The sequence below is a fragment of the Bombina bombina genome, chromosome 4 (assembly GCF_027579735.1).
Source record: "Bombina bombina isolate aBomBom1 chromosome 4, aBomBom1.pri, whole genome shotgun sequence".
Classification (NCBI taxonomy): Eukaryota; Metazoa; Chordata; class Amphibia; order Anura; family Bombinatoridae; genus Bombina; species Bombina bombina.
Window position 1 is genome coordinate 1,029,920,087 of NC_069502.1, and position 22,866 is coordinate 1,029,942,952.

Consider the following 22,866-nt stretch of genomic DNA (forward strand, 5'->3'; position numbering starts at 1 on the left):
GGAGGAACCATAAACTGGGTTACCCGCATGTGTAGAAGTATGAAATGGCTGGGCCCTCCAAGGCGGATGGCTCAGCAGTCCCCTGATTCCCCGAGCCCGAGGAACCAGGCACTCTTATATGGCATACGGAACAAAACTGGTTGACATGTGTCAACGAGGTCAATCCAGAGTCGTCACTGGATACGGAATCCTCCGTAACTGAATCTGAAATAAGCACAGTCTCAACATCAGAATCCTCCTTAACTGAATAGAGGAAATATCAATATGGACTAAAGCAGTAAAACAAAAACAGCACCTGATACCAACAATGGCTGGGGCACTCATTACCTCCTATGACCAGGCCCTGCGGACTAGAATATCTCCTTCGCCACACGGTCGGGAATGCGAAAATTGGGAACGGAACCATGCCCGAACACAAGGTGAACCGTACAGTCCAAAAAAGCGCGCCCAACCAAAAGGCAGCGTCACTTCCAAAGACCTCAAGTTCCAACCACGAGCCCGTAAACATCACTCATGAGGTTGAATCACATAACAAACAAGATTATAACCCCCCCCTGTTCAATAACCCCCTCAGGAGATATTAACCCTCATTTCCAAGATAATAACAGAGACTCACTGAGACCCTTATGTCATATAGTTAGACCCGCAAGGTGTTGTAGCCTCTCAGGAAAACATTCACATTACAGTATATTGATGATAAAGTAAAATTAAACTATCTTACCGGAATCTACGCCGTGGAACAGGAACATGGCCTTTCAAGTGTGACGAATAGTGGCATTGCCTCCGCTATGGACTTGAGAGAAGAAAGCAGGCAGCGGAGCAAAGTTTGACAACGCTGATTGCTTGAGGAGCTGTTAATATGAGTCGGGATGGTTTCGCAGAAAGATTCTCTCTACATCTCCGGACGCTATCTTTTATCCAAGCCCTCACTGAGAGACTGACAGGACTACTTAAAACTCTTGTCCCATGCCGAAGAGTACTACCCTCCATAAGAGACAAAAACAAAAATTAAAAATTCTGACACTTCTCTGCCAACCTCCTGGGACGAAAGGCAAAGAATGACTGAGAGGTGAGGGGAGTGGGAGGAGTATTTAAGCCTTTGGCTGGGGTGTCTTTGCCTCTTCCTGGTGGCCAGGATCTAATTTCCAAAAAGTAATGAATGCAGCTATGGACTCTTTCCATTTAAGAAGAAAATACCAAGAGAACACATAAAAATTTATAATAGAAGTAAATTGAAAAGCTGCTTAAAATTGCATGTTCTATTTGAAAGAAAAATGTTGAGTTTCATATCCCTTTAAATTGATGATAATAAGCACCTGTGTGGCATTATTGTTTAATTGTGCACCTTCTTAATAAAAAATAAACTATTAACGGGGGGCGGAGCCAAGCCGCGCTGGAACATGGCTGCGTTCTAGCTGAGCTCCGTAGCTGTCGTAGCTCTAATGACACATAAAGGATAAGCGGAGGTCTTAATTTTGCCATTTCCAAACAGCTAACACTTAAGCCCTGAAGCGGAGAAAGAATTTGCTTGCTGCTGACCCGTGTAGAGATTTTAGGTGTGGTTTTTGTTTGGCCCGGTGGAATTTGCGGCCGCCATCTTTGATTACATAGAGGAGAGAAAACTCTGCAGGCACTCGCATAACGCATTCACGGAATACCTATCTGGTACAGTCAGTCACGCAAAGGCCATCTGCATTATTCCCACTGACGACCGGAGCGGTTTCTGTCACCTGGGTTAAACGTAAGACCACTGAGCTGCCCGGTGAACTACCGCATCGCATCGATCTGCGGCCTGCGCAGGGGTGAGTTTCATGGCCCGGACTGTGGGGGCCACCACCACAAACACTACACGCTGACAGAAATATTTAGACTGTAGAGAGATCATAATATACCTGCAAGTTTGGTGTGTAAAGAGGAGGCGATCTATCCACCCCCTGCGAGGCCTATGTGATTTGCTAGATTTCATCTGGCCTATTTTCTATTTTAAAACTCCAAGGCCTACATAACTATAAACTAGCACTCCGTATTCAGCGGGCCTCTTACCAGTCACCGGGAGTGAGTGATCAAGATCCTGCCTAGGCCTGAACCATTCGTCTGACAAGTTGCAGGTGGTGCTGAAATGTCACAACGCAAAGGTCCAAAGTCAGATAAACCACCTAAAACAATATCGACTATGCCATCAGTGTCTACTTTTTTCCAATCATCAGAGACATCACCCCCTGAAACATCTCACTCTCAAGACAAGTCCCCTTCAGACTTACAAATAGAATCTTCATCTTTGCATCATCACACATTAAAGATGCTACAATCACAACTTGCAGACCTTCCCTGTAAGTCTGACCTGGCTTCCTTAAAGTCCTTTATCAAAGAGGAAATGAGGGACCTTAAAAAAGAATTAACAGACATGGGCTCTCGAATTGAATACCTGGAAGAGGGGCAAGATGCTCTTAATAATTTAGTCAGCTCCAACACAACTCGGTTATCAATACAAGATTAAATTATCCAAAGCCTACAGGAAAAGATAGAGGACTTAGATCATCGTGGAAGGCGCAATAACCTTAGGATACGTGGTGTTCCAGAAGAGGTCCAGCAAGACCAGTTAAAATCATATCTGAAGGACTTATGCGCCTTTTTATTACCAAGGTCACCTACTCTCCAGACCGAGGACATTGAACGAATACACAGGGCTCTTAGACCACCTTCAAAGCCGCCTGCACCCCCCAGGGATGTAATTATTAAGTTTCTACGCTATACCATTAAAGAAGATCTATGGCACGCAGCACGGGCTAGAAGAGAAATCTCGTTCAGAGACAGTTCCTTGCAGATATATCAGGATCTCTGCCCACATACTATTCAGAGGAGGAAGGAAGTGAGATTTATCACAAAAGCTCTCCAGGACAATGACATTCGATATCAATGGGGTTTCCCCTTCAGTATAATAGCTACTCACCAGGGCACTCAAGCCATATATAAGAACTTCCAAGACCTAGAAAATTTCTCCAAGAAATTAAATATCTCTATCCATTCCCCAGAGGATAATGTACTGAACACATCTTCTCAATTAAAAGACAATAATTGTGACCCGCCCAGGGAGCAACGATCTCAATGGATCAAATCACAACCTAAGAGACGTAAAACAGACCCTCCCCCTCGAGAGGACTCCCACTAGCAATTTCACAAGGACCTTTTTCCTTTACTTCACAAGCCCTTGGAAACACCTCCTAACATTATGACCCAATGTAAGGCTACAACAACAGCCCTACTGTAGTACTCCATAAGGAGGTACCTGAATATGAAGGTTGGGTAAGACATACGTTAAAAATATTGTTGTGATATGATGCTTGGTTTAATTTAAATAACACCACAAAAAGTTTTGATTGCACCCCCCTACCCTAAGCTTCTTATGGGGCCTATCTAATTCAGTCCCTCCATCATCACACTACTCTCTCATGCCGTGGAGAGAGGGGCATATCACATTCATACAGCAAGAAAGATGGAAAGGGATCCTCTTTCTACTAGGAGGTCCTCATTGACTATGCAAATATGACTTTTTATCATGCCCTCTGGGACTTAAGTGTTAAATTTCCTCATGATTTAAGTTAAGTCTTCTCCTGCTAAACCAATAGGGCCCGCCTAGAAGGGTCATTCTGACCCATATGCTAGAAATGTTACACATACAAAGCACTAATATTGTTCTGGTGATATAATGTTCAGTTTATATTTCATGTTGTAATGAAAGTCTTGTTTTTACTCAATTACTGTGGTATCAGTGTGAGAGACCAGGCAGATTTTGTTTGCTTAGAATAGACCCACCTCTCTCACAGACAGACCCCCCGCTATCCTATACTATAACTTGAATAACAGAATTTATATTTACCTGATAAATTACTTTCTCCAACGGTGTGTCCGGTCCACGGCGTCATCCTTACTTGTGGGATATTCTCTTCCCCAACAGGAAATGGCAAAGAGCCCAGCAAAGCTGGTCACATGATCCCTCCTAGGCTCCGCCTACCCCAGTCATTCGACCGACGTTAAGGAGGAATATTTGCATAGGAGAAACCATATGATACCGTGGTGACTGTAGTTAAAGAAAATAAATTATCAGACCTGATTAAAAAACCAGGGCGGGCCGTGGACCGGACACACCGTTGGAGAAAGTAATTTATCAGGTAAACATAAATTCTGTTTTCTCCAACATAGGTGTGTCCGGTCCGCGGCGTCATCCTTACTTGTGGGAACCAATACCAAAGCTTTAGGACACGGATGAAGGGAGGGAGCAAATCAGGTCACCTAAATGGAAGGCACCACGGCTTGCAAAACCTTTCTCCCAAAAACAGCCTCAGAAGAAGCAAAAGTATCAAACTTGTAAAATTTGGTAAAAGTGTGCAGTGAAGACCAAGTCGCTGCCCTACATATCTGATCAACAGAAGCCTCGTTCTTGAAGGCCCATGTGGAAGCCACAGCCCTAGTGGAATGAGCTGTGATTCTTTCAGGAGGCTGCCGTCCGGCAGTCTCGTAAGCCAATCTGATGATGCTTTTAATCCAAAAAGAGAGAGAGGTAGAAGTTGCTTTTTGACCTCTCCTTTTACCAGAATAAACAACAAACAAGGAAGATGTTTGTCTAAAATCCTTTGTAGCATCTAAATAGAATTTTAGAGCGCGAACAACATCCAAATTGTGCAACAAACGTTCCTTCTTCGAAACTGGTTTCGGACACAAAGAAGGCACGACTATCTCCTGGTTAATGTTTTTGTTAGAAACAACTTTTGGAAGAAAACCAGGTTTAGTACGCAAAACCACCTTATCTGCATGGAACACCAGATAAGGAGGAGAACACTGCAGAGCAGATAATTCTGAAACTCTTCTGGCAGAAGAAATTGCAACCAAAAACAAAACTTTCCAAGATAATAACTTAATATCAACGGAATGTAAGGGTTCAAACGGAACCCCCTGAAGAACTGAAAGAACTAAGTTGAGACTCCAAGGAGGAGTCAAAGGTTTGTAAACAGGCTTGATTCTAACCAGAGCCTGAACAAAGGCTTGAACATCTGGCACAGCTGCCAGCTTTTTGTGGAGTAACACAGACAAGGCAGAAATCTGTCCCTTCAAGGAACTTGCAGATAATCCTTTCTCCAATCCTTCTTGAAGAAAGGATAGAATCTTAGGAATCTTTACCTTGTCCCAAGGGAATCCTTTAGATTCACACCAACAGATATATTTTTTCCATATTTTGTGGTAAATTTTTCTAGTTACAGGCTTTCTGGCCTGAACAAGAGTATCAATAACAGAATCTGAGAACCCTCGTTTTGATAAGATCAAGCGTTCAATCTCCAAGCAGTCAGCTGGAGTGAGATCAGATTCGGATGTTCGAACGGACCTTGAACAAGAAGGTCTCGTCTCAAAGGTAGCTTCCATGGTGGAGCCGATGACATATTCACCAGATCTGCATACCAAGTCCTGCGTGGCCACGCAGGAGCTATCAAGGTCACCGACGCCCTCTCCTGATGGATCCTGGCTACCAGCCTGGGGATGAGAGGAAACAGCGGGAATACATAAGCTAGTTTGAAGGTCCAAGGTGCTACTAGTGCATCTACTAGAGTCGCCTTGGGATCCCTGGATCTGGACCCGTAGCAAGGAACCTTGAAGTTCTGACGAGAGGCCATCAGATCCATGTCTGGAATGCCCCACAGTTGAGTAATTTGGGCAAAGATTTCCGGATGGAGTTCCCACTCCCCCGGATGTAATGTCTGACGACTCAGAAAATCCGCTTCCCAATTTTCCACTCCTGGGATGTGGATTGCAGACAGGTGGCAGGAGTGAGTCTCCGCCCATTGAATGATTTTGGTCACTTCTTCCATCGCCAGGGAACTCCTTGTTCCCCCCTGATGGTTGATGTACGCAACAGTCGTCATGTTGTCTGATTGAAACCGTATGAACTTGGCCTTTGCTAGCTGAGGCCACGCCTTGAGAGCATTGAATATCGCTCTCAGTTCCAGAATATTTATCGGTAGAAGAGATTCTTCCCGAGACCAAAGACCTTGAGCTTTCAGGGATCCCCAGACCGCGCCCCAGCCCATCAGACTGGCGTCGGTCGTGACAATGACCCACTCTGGTCTGCGGAAGGTCATCCCTTGTGACAGGTTGTCCAGGGACAGCCACCAACGGAGTGAGTCTCTGGTCCTCTGATTTACTTGTATCTTCGGAGACAAGTCTGTATAGTCCCCATTCCACTGACTGAGCATGCACAGTTGTAATGGTCTTAGATGAATGCGCGCAAAAGGAACTATGTCCATTGCCGCTACCATCAAACCTATTACTTCCATGCACTGCGCTATGGAAGGAAGAGGAACGGAATGAAGTGTTTGACAAGAGTTTAGAAGTTTTGTTTTTCTGGCCTCTGTCAGAAAAATCCTCATTTCTAAGGAGTCTATTATTGTTCCCAAGAAGGGAACCCTTGTCGACGGAGATAGAGAACTCTTTTCCACGTTCACTTTCCATCCGTGAGATCTGAGAAAGGCCAGGACTATGTCCGTGTGAGCCTTTGCTTGAGGAAGGGACGACGCTTGAATCAGAATGTCGTCCAAGTAAGGTACTACCGCAATGCCCCTTGGTCTTAGCACCGCTAGAAGGGACCCTAGTACCTTTGTGAAAATCCTTGGAGCAGTGGCTAATCCAAAAGGAAGCGCCACGAACTGGTAATGCTTGTCCAGGAATGCGAACCTTAGGAACCGATGATGTTCCTTGTGGATAGGAATATGTAGATACGCATCCTTTAAATCCACCGTGGTCATGAATTGACCTTCCTGGATGGAAGGAAGAATTGTTCGAATGGTTTCCATTTTGAACGATGGAACCTTGAGAAACTTGTTTAAGATCTTGAGATCTAAGATTGGTCTGAACGTTCCCTCTTTTTTGGGAACTATGAACAGATTGGAGTAGAACCCCATCCCTTGTTCTCCTAATGGAACAGGATGAATCACTCCCATTTTTAGCAGGTCTTCTACACAATGTAAGAATGCCTGTCTTTTTATGTGGTCTGAAGACAATTGAGACCTGTGGAACCTCCCCCTTGGGGGAAGCCCCTTGAATTCCAGAAGATAACCTTGGGAGACTATTTCTAGTGCCCAAGGATCCAGAACATCTCTTGCCCAAGCCTGAGCGAAGAGAGAGAGTCTGCCCCCCACCAGATCCGGTCCCGGATCGGGGGCCAACATTTCATGCTGTCTTGGTAGCAGTGGCAGGTTTCTTGGCCTGCTTTCCCTTGTTCCAGCCTTGCATTGGTCTCCAGGCTGGCTTGGCTTGAGAAGTATTACCCTCTTGCTTAGAGGACGTAGCACTTGGGGCTGGTCCGTTTCTACGAAAGGGACGAAAATTAGGTTTATTTTTGGCCTTAAAAGACCTATCCTGAGATAATCTCTTTCAAGTCAGGGCCAAACAGCGTTTTCCCCTTGAAAGGAATGTTAAGGAGTTTGTTCTTGGAAGACGCATCAGCTGACCAAGATTTCAACCAAAGCGCTCTGCGCGCCACAATAGCAAACCCAGAATTCTTCGCCGCTAACCTAGCCAATTGCAAAGTGGCGTCTAGGGTGAAAGAATTAGCCAATTTGAAAGCACGTATTCTGTCCATAATCTCCTCATAAGGAGGAGAATCACTATCGATCGCCTTTACTAGCTCATCGAACCAGAAACACGCGGCTGTAGTGACAGGGACAATGCATGAAATTGGTTGTAGAAGGTAACCTTGCTGAACAAACATCTTTTTAAGCAAACCTTCTAATTTTTTATCCATAGGATCTTTGAAAGCACAACTATCTTCTATGGGTATAGTGGTGCGTTTGTTTAAAGTAGAAACCGCTCCCTCGACCTTGGGGACTGTCTGCCATAAGTCCTTTCTGGGGTCGACCATAGGAAACAATTTTTTAAATATGGGGGGAGGGACGAAAGGTATACCGGGCCTTTCCCAGTCTTTATTTACAATGTCCGCCACCCGCTTGGGTATAGGAAAAGCTTCTGGGAGCCCCGGGACCTCTAGGAACTTGTCCATTTTACATAGTTTCTCTGGGATGATCAAATTCTCACAATCATCCAGAGTGGATAATACCTCCTTAAGCAGAGCGCGGAGATGTTCCAACTTAAATTTAAATGTAATCACATCGGGTTCAGCTTGTTGAGAAATTTTCCCTGAATCTGAAATTTCTCCCTCAGACAAAACCTCCCTGGCCCCCTCAGACTGGTGTAGGGGCATTTCAGAACCATTATCATCAGCGTCCTCATGCTCTTCAGTATCTAAAACAGAGCAGTCGCGCTTACGCTGATAAGTGGGCATTTTGGCTAAAATGTTTTTGATAGAATTATCCATTACAGCCGTTAATTGTTGCATAGTAAGGAGTATTGGCGCGCTAGATGTACTATGGGCCTCCTGAGTGGGCAAGACTCGTGTAGACGAAGGAGGGAATGATGCAGTACCATGCTTACTCCCCTCACTTGAGGAATCATCTTGGGCATCATTTTCAGTGTCACATAAATCACATTTATTTAAATGAGAAGGAACCTTGGCTTCCCCACATTCAGAACACAGTCTATCTGGTAGTTCAGACATGTTAAACAGGCATAAACTTGATAACTAAGTACAAAAAACGTTTTAAAATAAAACCGTTACTGTCACTTTAAATTTTAAACTGAACACACTTTATTACTGCAATTGCGAAAAAGTATGAAGGAATTGTTCAAAATTCACCAAAATTTCACCACAGTGTCTTAAAGCCTTAAAAGTATTGCACACCAAATGTGGAAGCTTTAACCCTTAAAATAACGGAACCGGAGCCGTTTTTAACTTTAACCCCTTTACAGTCCCTGGTATCTGCTTTGCTGAGACCCAACCAAGCCCAAAGGGGAATACGATACCAAATGACGCCTTCAGAAAGTCTTTTCTATGTATCAGAGCTCCTCACACATGCGACTGCATGTCATGCTTCTCAAAAACAAGTGCGCAATACCGGCGCGAAAATGAGGCTCTTCTATGATTAGGGAAAGCCCCTAAAGAATAAGGTGTCTAAAACAGTGCCTGCCGATATTATTTTACAAAAATACCCAGATTAAATGATTCCTCAAGGCTAAATATGTGTAATATATGAATCGATTTAGCCCAGAAAATGTCTACAGTCTCAATAAGCCCTTGTGAAGCCCTTATTTACTGTCTGAATAAAAATGGCTTACCGGATCCCATAGGGAAAATGACAGCTTCCAGCATTACATCGTCTTGTTAGAATGTGTCATACCTCTAGCAGCAAAAGACTGCTCACTGTTCCCCCAACTGAAGTTAATTCCTCTCAACAGTCCTGTGTGGAACAGCCATGGATTTTAGTAACGGTTGCTAAAATCATTTTCCTCTTACAAACAGAAATCTTCATCTCTTTTCTGTTTCAGAGTAAATAGTACATACCAGCACTATTTTAAAATAACAAACTCTTGATTGAATAATAAAAACTACAGTTAAACACTAAAAAACTCTAAGCCATCTCCGTGGAGATGTTGCCTGTACAACGGCAAAGAGAATGACTGGGGTAGGCGGAGCCTAGGAGGGATCATGTGACCAGCTTTGCTGGGCTCTTTGCCATTTCCTGTTGGGGAAGAGAATATCCCACAAGTAAGGATGACGCCGTGGACCGGACACACCTATGTTGGAGAAATATTTGTTTAGAGCAAAGAAACGACACCATTTCCCCCAATTATGGTGTATAATTTCATAGATACACTATGTGTTGAAAATGTTTACTACAGTTTTTTTTCTGTTTGTTACTGTTTTGATATATATGTTTTTGAAGTCTCGAATGTTCCAACATGTTTTTATTCCAAAGTCAGGAGTTCGATATACCATTATCTCAAGTCACCCAAAATAAGTTTCATGCTAACAATTCATGTCAACAATAGCAATGAATAATCTTAAAATCTTGTCCCATAACGTAAAGGGTCTCAATATTCCGCAGAAAAGATCTGTGGCAGTTAAAGATTATAAAAGACTACACTGTGATGTGGTGATGATTCAGGAAACCCACTTTAAAAGAGGCCATGAGCCCAAATCCTCCTTTTTCAAATTTGGCCCTACATATTTTGCCTCAAACTCCACTAAGCATAATGGTGTAGGAATACTAATTAATAAAAACACCCCCCTTAAGGTTAATTCAGTTACCAGAGATAGGGAGGGAAGGTATTTAATTCTCACAGGGTCTTTCCAACATAAATATATTACATTAGTTAATATCTATGCCCCCAGCCTAGACTCCCCTCGTTTTTCCCAGCATATATGTAAAAGAATTATGGACACACGCCAAGGTTGTTTGATGATTGGTGGTGATTTTAACATAGAATTAGACCCACTAATAGATTGCTCCACAGGCACATCTTCAACCTCTACTAAAGTCCTACACCTAGTCAAAACCCATCTCTCCTCCTTAGCAGTTCATGATGCATGGCGCTTGCACCATCCTAACGTTAGAGACTACACCTTCTATTCCTACCCACACCAACATTACTCCAGGATAGACTATCTCATGATCGATGTCACCAGCCTGGCCCAAGTTACACAAACAGAGATTCTTCCCATAACGTGGTCAGACCACGCCATGATTAGTTGTACACTAAACTTCCCACTGCAACCCCACCTGCAGCAAACCTGGAGACTAGATGAGACCCTATTAAAAGATCCCATGATCAGAATTCAAACGGCCAATAAACTAGAAGAGTATTTCAAGCTAAATGACACTCCTGGCATTAATCCCCAACACTTGTGGAATGCACATAAGTGCATTTTACGTGGAGAACTAATAGCTATGAAATCTGCCAAAATAAAACAAAATCATATTTACCTTTCTTCTCTGTTGGCAGATTTAAACAAATTACAGGAAATACATAAGGCCTTCCCCAGTGATCGTTCCCTATTAGACAGTCTAGAACATAAGAGACAACAGCTCAATTGCTACCTAGGCAAGGAAGCTAAACGAAAAGCTTTATATCTAAAGAAGAAATTCTATGAGGGGGCAAACAAGCAGGGGAGGATGTTAGCCAGACAACTGAAGAGAAAAACACTTAGTAGATATATTACACATATTAAGGATGAAAGGGGCAAAGACTGTTATACATCTGTGGACATAGCAGAAAAGTTCAGACAGTACTATGAATCATTATATAACCTGAATCATAGTGATACAGCCCCAACAGACAATGCCATACAAGATTATTTAGCACAATTAGGCCTCCCCAAGATCACATCAGAACAAAAAGATGACTTAGACGCCCCTTTCACATCATCTGAGATTCTGAATGCAATCAAATCCCTTAAGGGGGGCAAAGCACCGGGACCGGACGGCTTTGGAAATGAGTATTATACCACTTTTAAAGACCTCTTGACTCCCTACCTTCTACAATATTTCCATACGATTGAAGAGGACTGTATGTTTCCCCCCATAGCTTTACAAGCTAAAATAACTCGGATACCGAAACCAAATAAATCTTGCTTGTTTATCCCAAATTACAGACCTATTTGTTTACTTAACTCAGACATTAAAATATATGCTAAAATTATGGCAAATCGCTTGAATAAAGTACTACCCCAAATTATTCATCAAGACCAGGTGGGCTTTGTCCCTTTCCGTGAAGCCAAAGATAACACGGTGCGCAACCTACATTTACTATGGTATGCCCGTTCGCAGAATATTCCCTCTGTTTGGCTGTCCACGGACGCGGAAAAGGCATTCGACCGTGTCGGATGACCTTTCCTTAAAGCCGTACTCAACTCGTTTGGGCTGGGGGCTAAGACTATACCCAAAATCTTTGCTCTATACAACAAACCTAGTGCCCAGATTACTCTTAATGGTATCATATCTGACTCATTGCAAATAACAAATGGGACGAGACAGGGATGCCCCTTGTCCCCACTGCTGTTTGCCTGCCTCATAGAAGCCCTAGCAACTAAAATTAGATTTTAGATTCATTATTCGCGGATGACATTCTGTTTTCGCTACAAAACCCCATAGATTCTATCCCACCACTGTTAGAAGAATTGGAGTTATTCAAGAAGCTAACAAATTTCAAAATAAATGAAACCAAATCAGAAATGTTAGGGGTTGCCCTAGACTCTAAGACGGAAACGCTGATCTCCAATAGATGTTCATTTAAATGGTGCAAAGGGTCCCTGACATACCTAGGAGTTCAACTTACAGATAACGTAGACACACTTTTTTCATTAAAGTACACCTCGATTAAAACAGCTTTGATGAGGGATCTCTCGTCATGGACGAGGAGAAATCTCTCCTGGCTAGGAAGAATTCATACAGTTAAGATGAATGCTTTCCCCCCCTTACTTTATATTATGCATACACTTCCCATACCTATCCCCAATAACTACACCCAGCAAATGCAGCGATTATTTGGGTCGTTCATATGGAATAGAGGATTAATAAGCGTATTATGACTCGCTCAGTGACACAGGGAGGCCTTGGGGTCCCAGAAATTGAGAGTTACCGTAGGTCAATATTCTTGCAGAGAATTTTAGACTGGAGAATACACAGTGCACATAAGAGGTGGATCCGACTAGAGGAGAGACTCAATGAGGGGGTTCACCTCCCCTCAATTTGCTGGAAACCTAATTTTCATGTCTTCATGTCGGATTACTAACCCATTTACACATGAGACCCTTAGGGTCTGGGAATATGCCACTAGAATGAACCCTTATCTGACTTCATGCCCTAGCCCCCTGACATCTCTTGCGTATAATGATGAGTTTTCACTGCTTTCGCTTGCTAGAAATGGTGTAGAAGAAGACATAATAAAAGAGACTGTCATTGATCATGTTACTGCTAATGAGCAAATATGCACCCAAGCCCAGATGCTGGAAAAAGGATACTCATGGGCCGCTAATTGGTTCTCATATAGAAGGGTACACCATTACGTGACAACACACGAACATCACCCAAACATGACTAGACCATTGACAGTAATAGAAAAATTATTTTCCTCATCCCCATCACTCAGACATAGTCTCTCTTACTTATACAGCATTATCACTCACCCTCCTCCGGGCGATCTTACTCGCTCCATAGAGGCTTGGGAAAATGAACTAGGGCTTCCAATAATGCCCCAAACAGCCATCAATATCTTTGACAATACCAAGGCCTGCTCCACATCATCCCGAATAAAAGAAATAAACCTCAAAATTCTCCATTCTTGGTATATGACCACCAAGAGGATTCATAAATTATTTCCTAACACTAATAATACTTGCTGGAGATGCGGTCATGTGGGTAGTGGCATGGGCCACATGTGGTGGTGGTGCTCTCACCTAAACTCCCTGTGGAGAAATATAATAGCTGAGATAGAAAGTATTTTTCAAATAATCTTCCCCCTAGACCCTCTTGTGTGGCTACTTAATAAATCAATCAAGCTCCCACAGGCTCACCATAAACCACTCTTAAGAATCATGATCAATGGGATTAAAACACTGGTAGCACAGAATTGGAAATCTAAAGAGGTCCCCTCAATAAAAATGTGGCAAAACAAAGTTACTGAACTAATTGAACTAGAGGAATATGGCTCCTACATCGTAAATAAAAGAGATTGTTTTATAGAATTACAGAATACCTGGGAACAGTACCTAAAAACTTGTTGAACTAAATCTCTGTCATGCCTAATGTCTAAACCTGTATTTCTTTGATTCAATGTGACTTATAAGTGAATGGCTATTATATTTTCAGAAATATCAGAACTCATTGATAGCTGTGATGGCTGGAAACATTGAGACTCTCATGTTTAACTTTTGTTAATTAGTTAAAAGAACTAGAGTAATAAAAACTAGAATCCAAGAAACATGCTAAGTTGTACTAGAAATGCACAGGAATGTCTCCTTTAACTAAATGTCATCTGAAAATGTACATGAAACTGTATTTGATTTGTAACTACTTTTTCTTTGAGATGTTGTAAAATATTACTGATTGGATTCTTAATAAAAAGATTTTGAAGAAAAAAACAGAATTTATGCTTACCTGATAAATTACTTTCTCCAACGGTGTGTCCGGTCCACGGCGTCATCCTTACTTGTGGGATATTCTCTTCCCCAACAGGAAATGGCAAAGAGCCCAGCAAAGCTGGTCATATGATCCCTCCTAGGCTCCGCCTACCCCAGTCATTCGACCGACGTACAGGAGGAAATATGCATAGGAGAAACCATATGATACCGTGGTGACTGTAGTTAGAGAAAATAATTCATCAGACCTGATTAAAAAAAACCAGGGCGGGCCGTGGACCGGACACACCGTTGGAGAAAGTAATTTATCAGGTAAGCATAAATTCTGTTTTCTCCAACATAGGTGTGTCCGGTCCACGGCGTCATCCTTACTTGTGGGAACCAATACCAAAGCTTTAGGACACGGATGAAGGGAGGGAGCAAATCAGGTCACCTAAATGGAAGGCACCACGGCTTGCAAAACCTTTCTCCCAAAAATAGCCTCTGAAGAAGCAAAAGTATCAAATTTGTAAAATTTGGCAAAAGTGTGCAGTGAAGACCAAGTCGCTGCCTTACATATCTGGTCAACAGAAGCCTCGTTCTTGAAGGCCCATGTGGAAGCCACAGCCCTAGTGGAGTGAGCTGTGATTCTTTCAGGAGGCTGCCGTCCGGCAGTCTCATAAGCCAAACGGATAATGCTTTTAAGCCAAAAGGAAAGAGAGGTAGAAGTTGCTTTTTGACCTCTCCTTTTACCAGAATAAACAACAAACAAAGAAGAAGTTTGTCTGAAATCTTTAGTGGCCTCTAAATAGAATTTTAGAGCACGGACTACGTCCAAATTGTGTAACAAACGTTCCTTCTTTGAAACTGGATTCGGGCACAAAGAAGGTACAACTATCTCCTGGTTAATATTCTTGTTGGAAACAACTTTCGGAAGAAAACCAGGCTTAGTACGCAAAACCACCTTATCTGCATGGAACACCAGATAGGGCGGAGAACACTGCAGAGCAGATAACTCAGAAACTCTTCTAGCAGAAGAAATTGCAACCAAAAACAAAACTTTCCAAGATAATAACTTAATATCTACGGAATGTAAGGGTTCAAACGGAACCCCTTGAAGAACTGAAAGAACTAGATTAAGACTCCAGGGAGGAGTCAAAGGTCTGTAAACAGGCTTGATTCTAACCAGAGCCTGAACAAACGCTTGAACGTCTGGCACAGCTGCCAGCCTTTTGTGAAGTAAAACAGATAACGCAGAAATCTGTCCCTTCAGAGAACTTGCAGATAATCCCTTCTCCAAACCCTCTTGTAGAAAGGATAAAATCCTAGGAATTTTTATCTTGTTCCATGGGAATCCTTTAGATTCACACCAACAGATATATTTTTTCCATATCTTATGGTAAATTTTTCTAGTCACAGGCTTTCTAGCCTGAATCAGAGTATCAATTACAGAATCTGAAAACCCACGCTTTGATAAAATCAAGCGTTCAATCTCCAAGCCGTCAGTTGGAGAGAAACCAGATTCGGATGTTCGAATGCACCTTGAACAAGAAGGTCCTGTCTCAAAGGTAGCTTCCATGGTGGAGCCGATGACATATTCACCAGGTCTGCATACCAAGTCCTGCGTGGCCACGCAGGAGCTATCAAGATCACTGAAGCCCTCTCCTGGTTGATCCTGGCTACCAGCCTGGGAATGAGAGGAAACGGTGGGAAAACATAAGCTAGGTTGAAGGTCCAAGGTGCTACTAGTGCATCCACTAGAGTCGCCTTGGGATCCCTGGATCTGGACCCGTAACAAGGAACCTTGAAGTTCTGACGAGACGCCATCAGATCCATGTCTGGAATGCCCCATAATTGAGTTATTTGGGCAAAGATTTCCGGGTGGAGTTCCCACTCCCCCGGATGGAATGTCTGACGACTCAGAAAATCCGCTTCCCAATTTTCCACTCCTGGGATGTGGATTGCAGACAAGTGGCAGGAGTGATCCTCCGCCCATTGAATTATCTTGGTCACTTCCTCCATCGCCAGGGAACTCCTTGTTCCCCCCTGATGGTTGATATATGCAACTGTCGTCATGTTGTCTGATTGAAACCTTATGAATTTGGCCTTTGCTAGATGAGGCCAAGCTTTGAGAGCATTGAATATCGCTCTCAGTTCCAGAATGTTTATCGGGAGAAGAGATTCTTCCCGAGACCATAGACCCTGAGCTTTCAGGGGTTCCCAGACCGCGCCCCAGCCCACCAGACTGGCGTCGGTCGTGACAATGACCCACTCTGGTCTGCGGAAGCTCATTCCCTGTGACAGGTTGTCCAGGATTAGCCACCAATGGAGTGAATCTCTGGTCCTTTGATCTACTTGAATCGTCGGAGACAAGTCTGTATATTCCCCATTCCACTGTCTGAGCATGCACAGTTGTAATGGTCTTAGATGAATTCGTGCAAAAGGAACTATGTCCATTGCTGCAACCATCAATCCTATTACTTCCATGCACTGCGCTATGGAAGGACGAAGAACAGAATGAAGAACTTGACAAGAGCTTAGAAGTTTTGATTTTCTGACCTCTGTCAGAAAAATCCTCATTTCTAAGGAGTCTATTATTGTTCCCAAGAAGGGAACTCTTGTTGACGGGGAAAGAGAACCTTTTTCTATGTTTACTTTCCATCCATGAGATCTGAGAAAGGCTAGGACGATGTCCGTATGAGCCTTTGCTTTTGACAGAGACGACGCTTGAATCAGGATGTCGTCCAAGTATGGTACTATTGCAATGCCCTTGGTCTTAGAACCGCTAGAAGGGACCCTAGTACCTTTGTGAAAATTCTCGGAGCAGTGGCTAATCCGAAAGGAAGTGCCACAAACTGGTAATGCTTGTCCAGAAAAGCGAACCTTAGGAACTGATGATGTTCCTTGTGGATAGGAATATGGAGGTACGCATCCTTTAAATCCACCGTGGTCATAAGTTGACCTTCCTGGATGGTAGGAAGGATCGTTCGAATGGTTTCCATTTTGAACGATGGAACCCTGAGAAATTTGTTTAGGATCTTGAGATCTAGAATTGGTCTGAATGTTCCCTCTTTTTTGGGAACTATAAACAGGTTGGAGTAAAACCCCATCCCTTGTTCTCTTATTGGAACTGGATGAATTACTCCCATCTTTAACAGGTCTTCTACACAATGTAAGAATGCCTGTCTTTTTATTTGGTTTGAAGATAATTGAGACCTGTGGAACCTTCCCCTTGGGGGTAGTTCCTTGAATTCCAGGAGATAACCTTGAGAAACTATTTCTAGTGCCCAAGGATCCTGAACATCTCTTGCCCAGGCCTGAGCAAAGAGAGAAAGTCTGCCCCCCACCAGATCCGGTCCCGGATCGGGGGCCATCCCTTCATGTTGTTTTGGTAGCAGTGGCAGGCTTCTTGGCCTGCTTACCCTTGTTCCAGCCTTGCATCGGTCTCCAGGCTGGTTTGGGTTGAGAAGTATTACCCTCTTGCTTAGAGGATGTAGAAGTAGAGGCTGGTCCGTTTCTGCGAAAGGGACGAAAATTAGGCTTATTTCTAGCCTTAAAAGACCTATCCTGAGGAAGGGCGTGGCCCTTTCCTCCGGTGATGTCTGAAATAATCTCTTTCAAATCAGGACCAAACAGTGTCTTGCCCTTGAAAGGGATGTTAAGCAATTTTGTCTTGGAAGACACATCCGCTGACCAAGACTTTAGCCAGAGCGCTCTGCGCGCCACAATAGCAAACCCTGAATTTTTCGCCACTAATCTCGCTAATTGCAAAGCGGCATCTAGAATAAAAGAGTTAGCCAATTTAAGTGCATGAACTCTGTCCATAACCTCCTCATACGAAGATTCTTTATTGAGCGACTTTTCTAGTTCTTCGAACCAGAAACACGCTGCCGTAGTGACAGGAACAATGCATGAAATTGGTTGAAGAAGGTAACCTTGCTGAACAAACATTCTTTTAAGCAAACCCTCTAATTTTTTATCCATAGGATCTTTAAAAGCACAACTTATCTTCTATGGGAATAGTAGTGCGTTTGTTTAGAGTAGAGACCGCCCCCTCGACCTTAGGGACTGTCTGCCATAAGTCCTTTCTGGGGTCGACTATAGGAAATAATTTCTTAAATATAGGGGGAGGCACAAAAGGTATGCCGGGCCTTTCCCATTCCTTGTTTACTATGTCCGCCACCCGCTTGGGTATAGGAAAAACATCGGGGGGCACCGGAACCTCTAGGAACTTGTCCATCTTACATAATTTCTCTGGAATGACCAAATTGTCACAATCATCCAGAGTAGATAATACCTCCTTAAGCAGTGCGCGGAGATGTTCTAATTTAAATTTAAATGTTACAACATCAGGTTCAGCTTGTTGAGAAATTTTTCCTGAATCTGAAATTTCTCCCTCAGACAAAACCTCCCTCCTGGCCCCTTCAGATTGGTGTGAGGGTATGTCAGAAGCGTTATCATCAGCGTCCTCTTGCTCTTCAGTGTTTAAAACAGAGCAATCGCGCTTTCTTTGATAAGTAGGCATTTTAGATAAAATATTTGCAATAGAATTATCCATAACAGCCGTTAATTGTTGCATAGTAATAAGTATTGGCGCACTAGATGTACTAGGGGCCTCTTGTGTGGGCAAAACTGGTGTAGACACAGAAGGGGGTGATGCAGTACCATGCTTACTCCCCTCATCTGAAGAATCATCTTGGGCACTATTATTATCTGTGGCATCATTGTCCCTACTTTGTTTGGACACCATGTCACAATTATCACATATATTTAAATGGGGAGACATATTGGCTTTCATACATATAGAACATCGTTTATCTGATGGTTCAGACATGTTAAACAGGCTTAAACTTGTCAACAAAGCACAAAAAACGTTTTAAAATAAAACCGTTACTGTCACTTTAAATTTTAAACAGAACACACTTTATTACTGAATATGCGAAAAAGTATGAAGCAATTGTTCAAAATTCACCAAAATTTCACCACAGTGTCTTAAAGCCTTAAAAGTATTGCACACCAAATTTGAAAGCTTTAACCCTTAAAATAACGGAACCGGAGCCGTTTTTACATTTAACCCCTATACAGTCCCAGAAATCTGCTTTGCTGAGACCCAACCAAGCCCAGAGGGGAATACGATACCAAATGACGCCTTCTATAAGCTTTTTCAGTGGATCTTAGCTCCTCACACATGCATCTGCATGCCTTGCCTTCCAAAAACAACTGCGCATTAGTGGCGCGAAAATGAGGCTCTACCTATGACTAGAGAAGGCCCCCATCTGAAAAAGGTGTCCATACAGTGCCTGCCGTTTTTTAACAACAATCCCCAAGATTATAACAACTATAAAGAGCTATAATCTGTCAAATATGCTTAGCAAAGTAATCGTTTTAGCCCAGAAAAATGTCTACCAGTTTTTTAAGCCCTTATCGTGTTAGAAATGTGGACAGTCATACTTCAGGCAGAAAAGTCTGCCAACTGCTTCCCCCAACTGAAGTTACTTCATCTCAACAGTCCTGTGTGGAAACAGCAATCGATTTTAGTAACGTTTGCTAAAATCATCTTCCTCTTACAAACAGAAATCTTCTTCTCTTTTCTGTTTCAGAGTAAATAGTACATACCAGCACTATTTTAAAATAACAAACACTTGATTGAAGAATAAAAACTACATTTAAACACCAAAAAAACTCTTAGCCATCTCCGTGGAGATGTTGCCTGTGCAACGGCAAAGAGAATGACTGGGGTAGGCGGAGCCTAGGAGGGATCATATGACCAGCTTTGCTGGGCTCTTTGCCATTTCCTGTTGGGGAAGAGAATATCCCACAAGTAAGGATGACGCCGTGGACCGGACACACCTATGTTGGAGAAATAAACTATTAACATTTCTATTTTTGAAATTCTTCTTACTTTACAGCATTTACAGCCTAAAACTTTTGCACAGTAGAGTGTGTATATATGTTTGTTTTTTTATCCCTTCATGAAAGATAAAGATAACATACAAATGTGATTTAGTCGCCATGTTGTAACCTAAGTTTTCCAGGTTAAAAAGCTGGTACTCTACTCCTCATCTTATCACCTCTGTTGAGGCCATTCAGGGGCAGCTATAAATGAGATGAATAGAGTAACACTCTCACATAGTTTAATATCCCTTTAATTCCAGCACACATGAACAGTTAATTATTAATGAAACAGATAAAAAAAAGACCTTTGAAATAGCATATTCATAAAATAAAAACACTTAGTTACCTTCTGTTCTTCCCTCTCTGCAGCCATGTGGCATTTTTCCAGTCCCCATGCTCTCATGAAATCCCGTAGGTAGCCAAATAATGTTACAACTCCAAAACCTATGTAGGTGAACACAGCAACATACATTGGCGCTTCTTCAAATGATTCCATGAATGGCCTTTTGTAAAGGCTGCCGTTTGTGGTTCCATTCTGCTAAAAGGAGAAAATAAATGTACTTAATGCAAAAGTTGAAACCTATTTATATATACTTATACAGAAATAAAAGCAGGACTGTCATGCTCTTTACAAACTGTTTTAAAGGGACAGTCAACACCCAACAAAACATGATAACATTTTTTTTAACCCCAAACGAACATCTGCCTGCACCACATCGCTTTGGTGTTACCTATTTCCTTGTCCTACTAATCCTCCACGATACATGAGTTGTTCATATCGAAATATGGCCGCCTAATTCCCCCCACCTTTACGTATCTACCTTCTCTTTAAAATCATCCGCCAATCACAAAGCAATCCTCGGTCAGAGTTTTAAAACTCGTTCACGGACTTTTGCGCATGCACGATTGTATAGGAACGACACTTGATATGCATTAGTAAGGCTGACTTCTGCGCTAACAATTGCAGGCGAGTCAGATGGGTGCAAACAGAAAACACGCCCCTATTTAGACTTGATAAATCAATAGTAGTAAACAGGATCCCGGCACTCCAAGGATAAGAAATATAATACTTTATTCAGAACGTTTGTAAAAGCATAAAATGCGAAATCGGAAGCCAAAGATAAAACAAAGGGTAAAGGGGATCCAACACCCCCACAGCACAGACATGTTTCAATCAGCTAGGGCACTTGTTTACTGATATTTTCTTAGGAGTTAGATAACGACCATATATAGCTATAGTTAAATATTTTAAATGGTTTTAACCCCTTTATAGCCGTTTAAATTTTTTTTATATACATGACCAAGGCATTTTTCATGTCAGTTCTTAAAAAATGCGCATGCGCAATGACGTATAATAAGCGTCATCATACCTACATGAACGAGCCTTAAATGGCATAGAGATTGGAAATAAGGATGAGGGGGAGGAGTTAGGCGGCCATATTTAGAGATGAATAACACATATATTGTGAATGAATACGAGGACAAGAAAATAGGTAATACAGAATGGATGCGGTGCAGGCGGATGTTCGTTTGGGGTTCAATAATATGGGATCATGTTTTGTCAGGTGTCGACTGTCCCTTTAATTAAGAGATGAGTGACTTTAAATTTGCTTAGAAACAAAAATAAACAAACATTCTATAAAATTCTTAAAAATCCTGATTAAAAAAAAAAACTAAAATTAAAGGTACAGTAAAGTCAAAATGTAATCATTCCTGTTTCAAACAGAACATGTAGTTCCAAATTTACTTTCATTATAATATGTGTTTTGTTCTCTTGTTATCCTTTGTTGAAGAGAATACCTAGATAGACTCAGGAGTAGCAACACACTTTCAGGAGCTAGTTGGTGATTGGTGGCTGTGCATTAATTCTTCTTATCACTGGCTCACTACATGAGTTCAGCTAGCTACCAATAGTGCATTACTGCTCCTGAATATACTCTTCAACAAAAAGGATACCAAAAGGACAAAGCTGTCTGCTCTGTCTGAATCACAGAAGTTTGATTTTGACTTTACTGTCCCTTTAAGGACCAGTAAATGCAGTAGATTTGCATAATAAGCAAATGCATGATAAAATTCAATTAGCATTTAGTCTGAACTTTAAATGAGAAGTAGATTTTTTTTTTTACAAATTTCAAAGTTATGTCTATTTCCACTCCTGTATCATATGAGCCATCAGCCAATCACAAATGCATATAAGTATATTCTTGCACATGCTCAGTAGGAGCTGGTGACTCAAAAAGTATAAATATAAAAAGAATGCACATGTTGTTAGTGCAAGCAAATTTGAAAGTTGTTTAATATTTCTCTATCGGACTCATGAAAGTTTAATTTTGACTTGAGTGCCCCTTTAAGTTCAGCAAAACTAACTGTGTTATACACACACCCCTAACGTCACAAAAGAGAGTCAGACCCGACACAATGACATCTCTGGTGTTGTGACCAGACAGACCCTTTTTATATGTCCATGCTCTAACTGATGGACATATATTGCAAAAATACGCCCATGAACATTTCAATTTTCCTTTAATATTCAAAATTTGCACACACAAAAAACAAGCACTAGCAGAAATTGTGTTATACATATTTGGTTGTCTTATTGTGTATATAACATTATATCCATGTGACAATAAGCATCACACTATGAACTTTACCTGCGACTAATCAGTTACAAGCTCTGCTTTCCAGTAATGTTATGGGTTTGCCACTTATGTAAGTTTACTAACAGAGCAGTTAGAAGACTAATACTGTAATCAAAAGAAAAAAAAAGCCTGATATACAAACTATAGATTAAATCACAGGAAACATAGCAGCTACTTTATGGTCAAATCACCTGATGAAAAATAAAACCGGTGTTGTGTCGAAATCTGCGACCCAACGGAATGTGCGACTATGCCGTCACCACATTCCTGAGCGCACACGTGACTGGTTGACCACCAATCACCTGCTAGAGACACCTAGTCTCCAGGCTGCTGGTT

General features: G+C 42.1%; 1 protein-coding gene across 2 annotated transcripts in view; it reads right to left on the minus strand.

The window, feature by feature from the left end:
• SPTLC3 (serine palmitoyltransferase long chain base subunit 3) overlaps positions 1 to 22,866 on the minus strand; it is a 307,205-nt gene that overhangs the window by 220,290 nt on the left and 64,049 nt on the right. Inside the window, exon 2 of one of the 2 annotated variants that reach the window (XM_053712140.1) lies at positions 20,238 to 20,426. In XM_053712140.1, the coding sequence (XP_053568115.1) occupies positions 20,238 to 20,426 (189 nt within the window). Of the gene's footprint in view, positions 1 to 20,237; positions 20,430 to 22,866 lie in introns of both variants that reach the window. The other variant, XM_053712139.1, reaches the window with a different exon arrangement.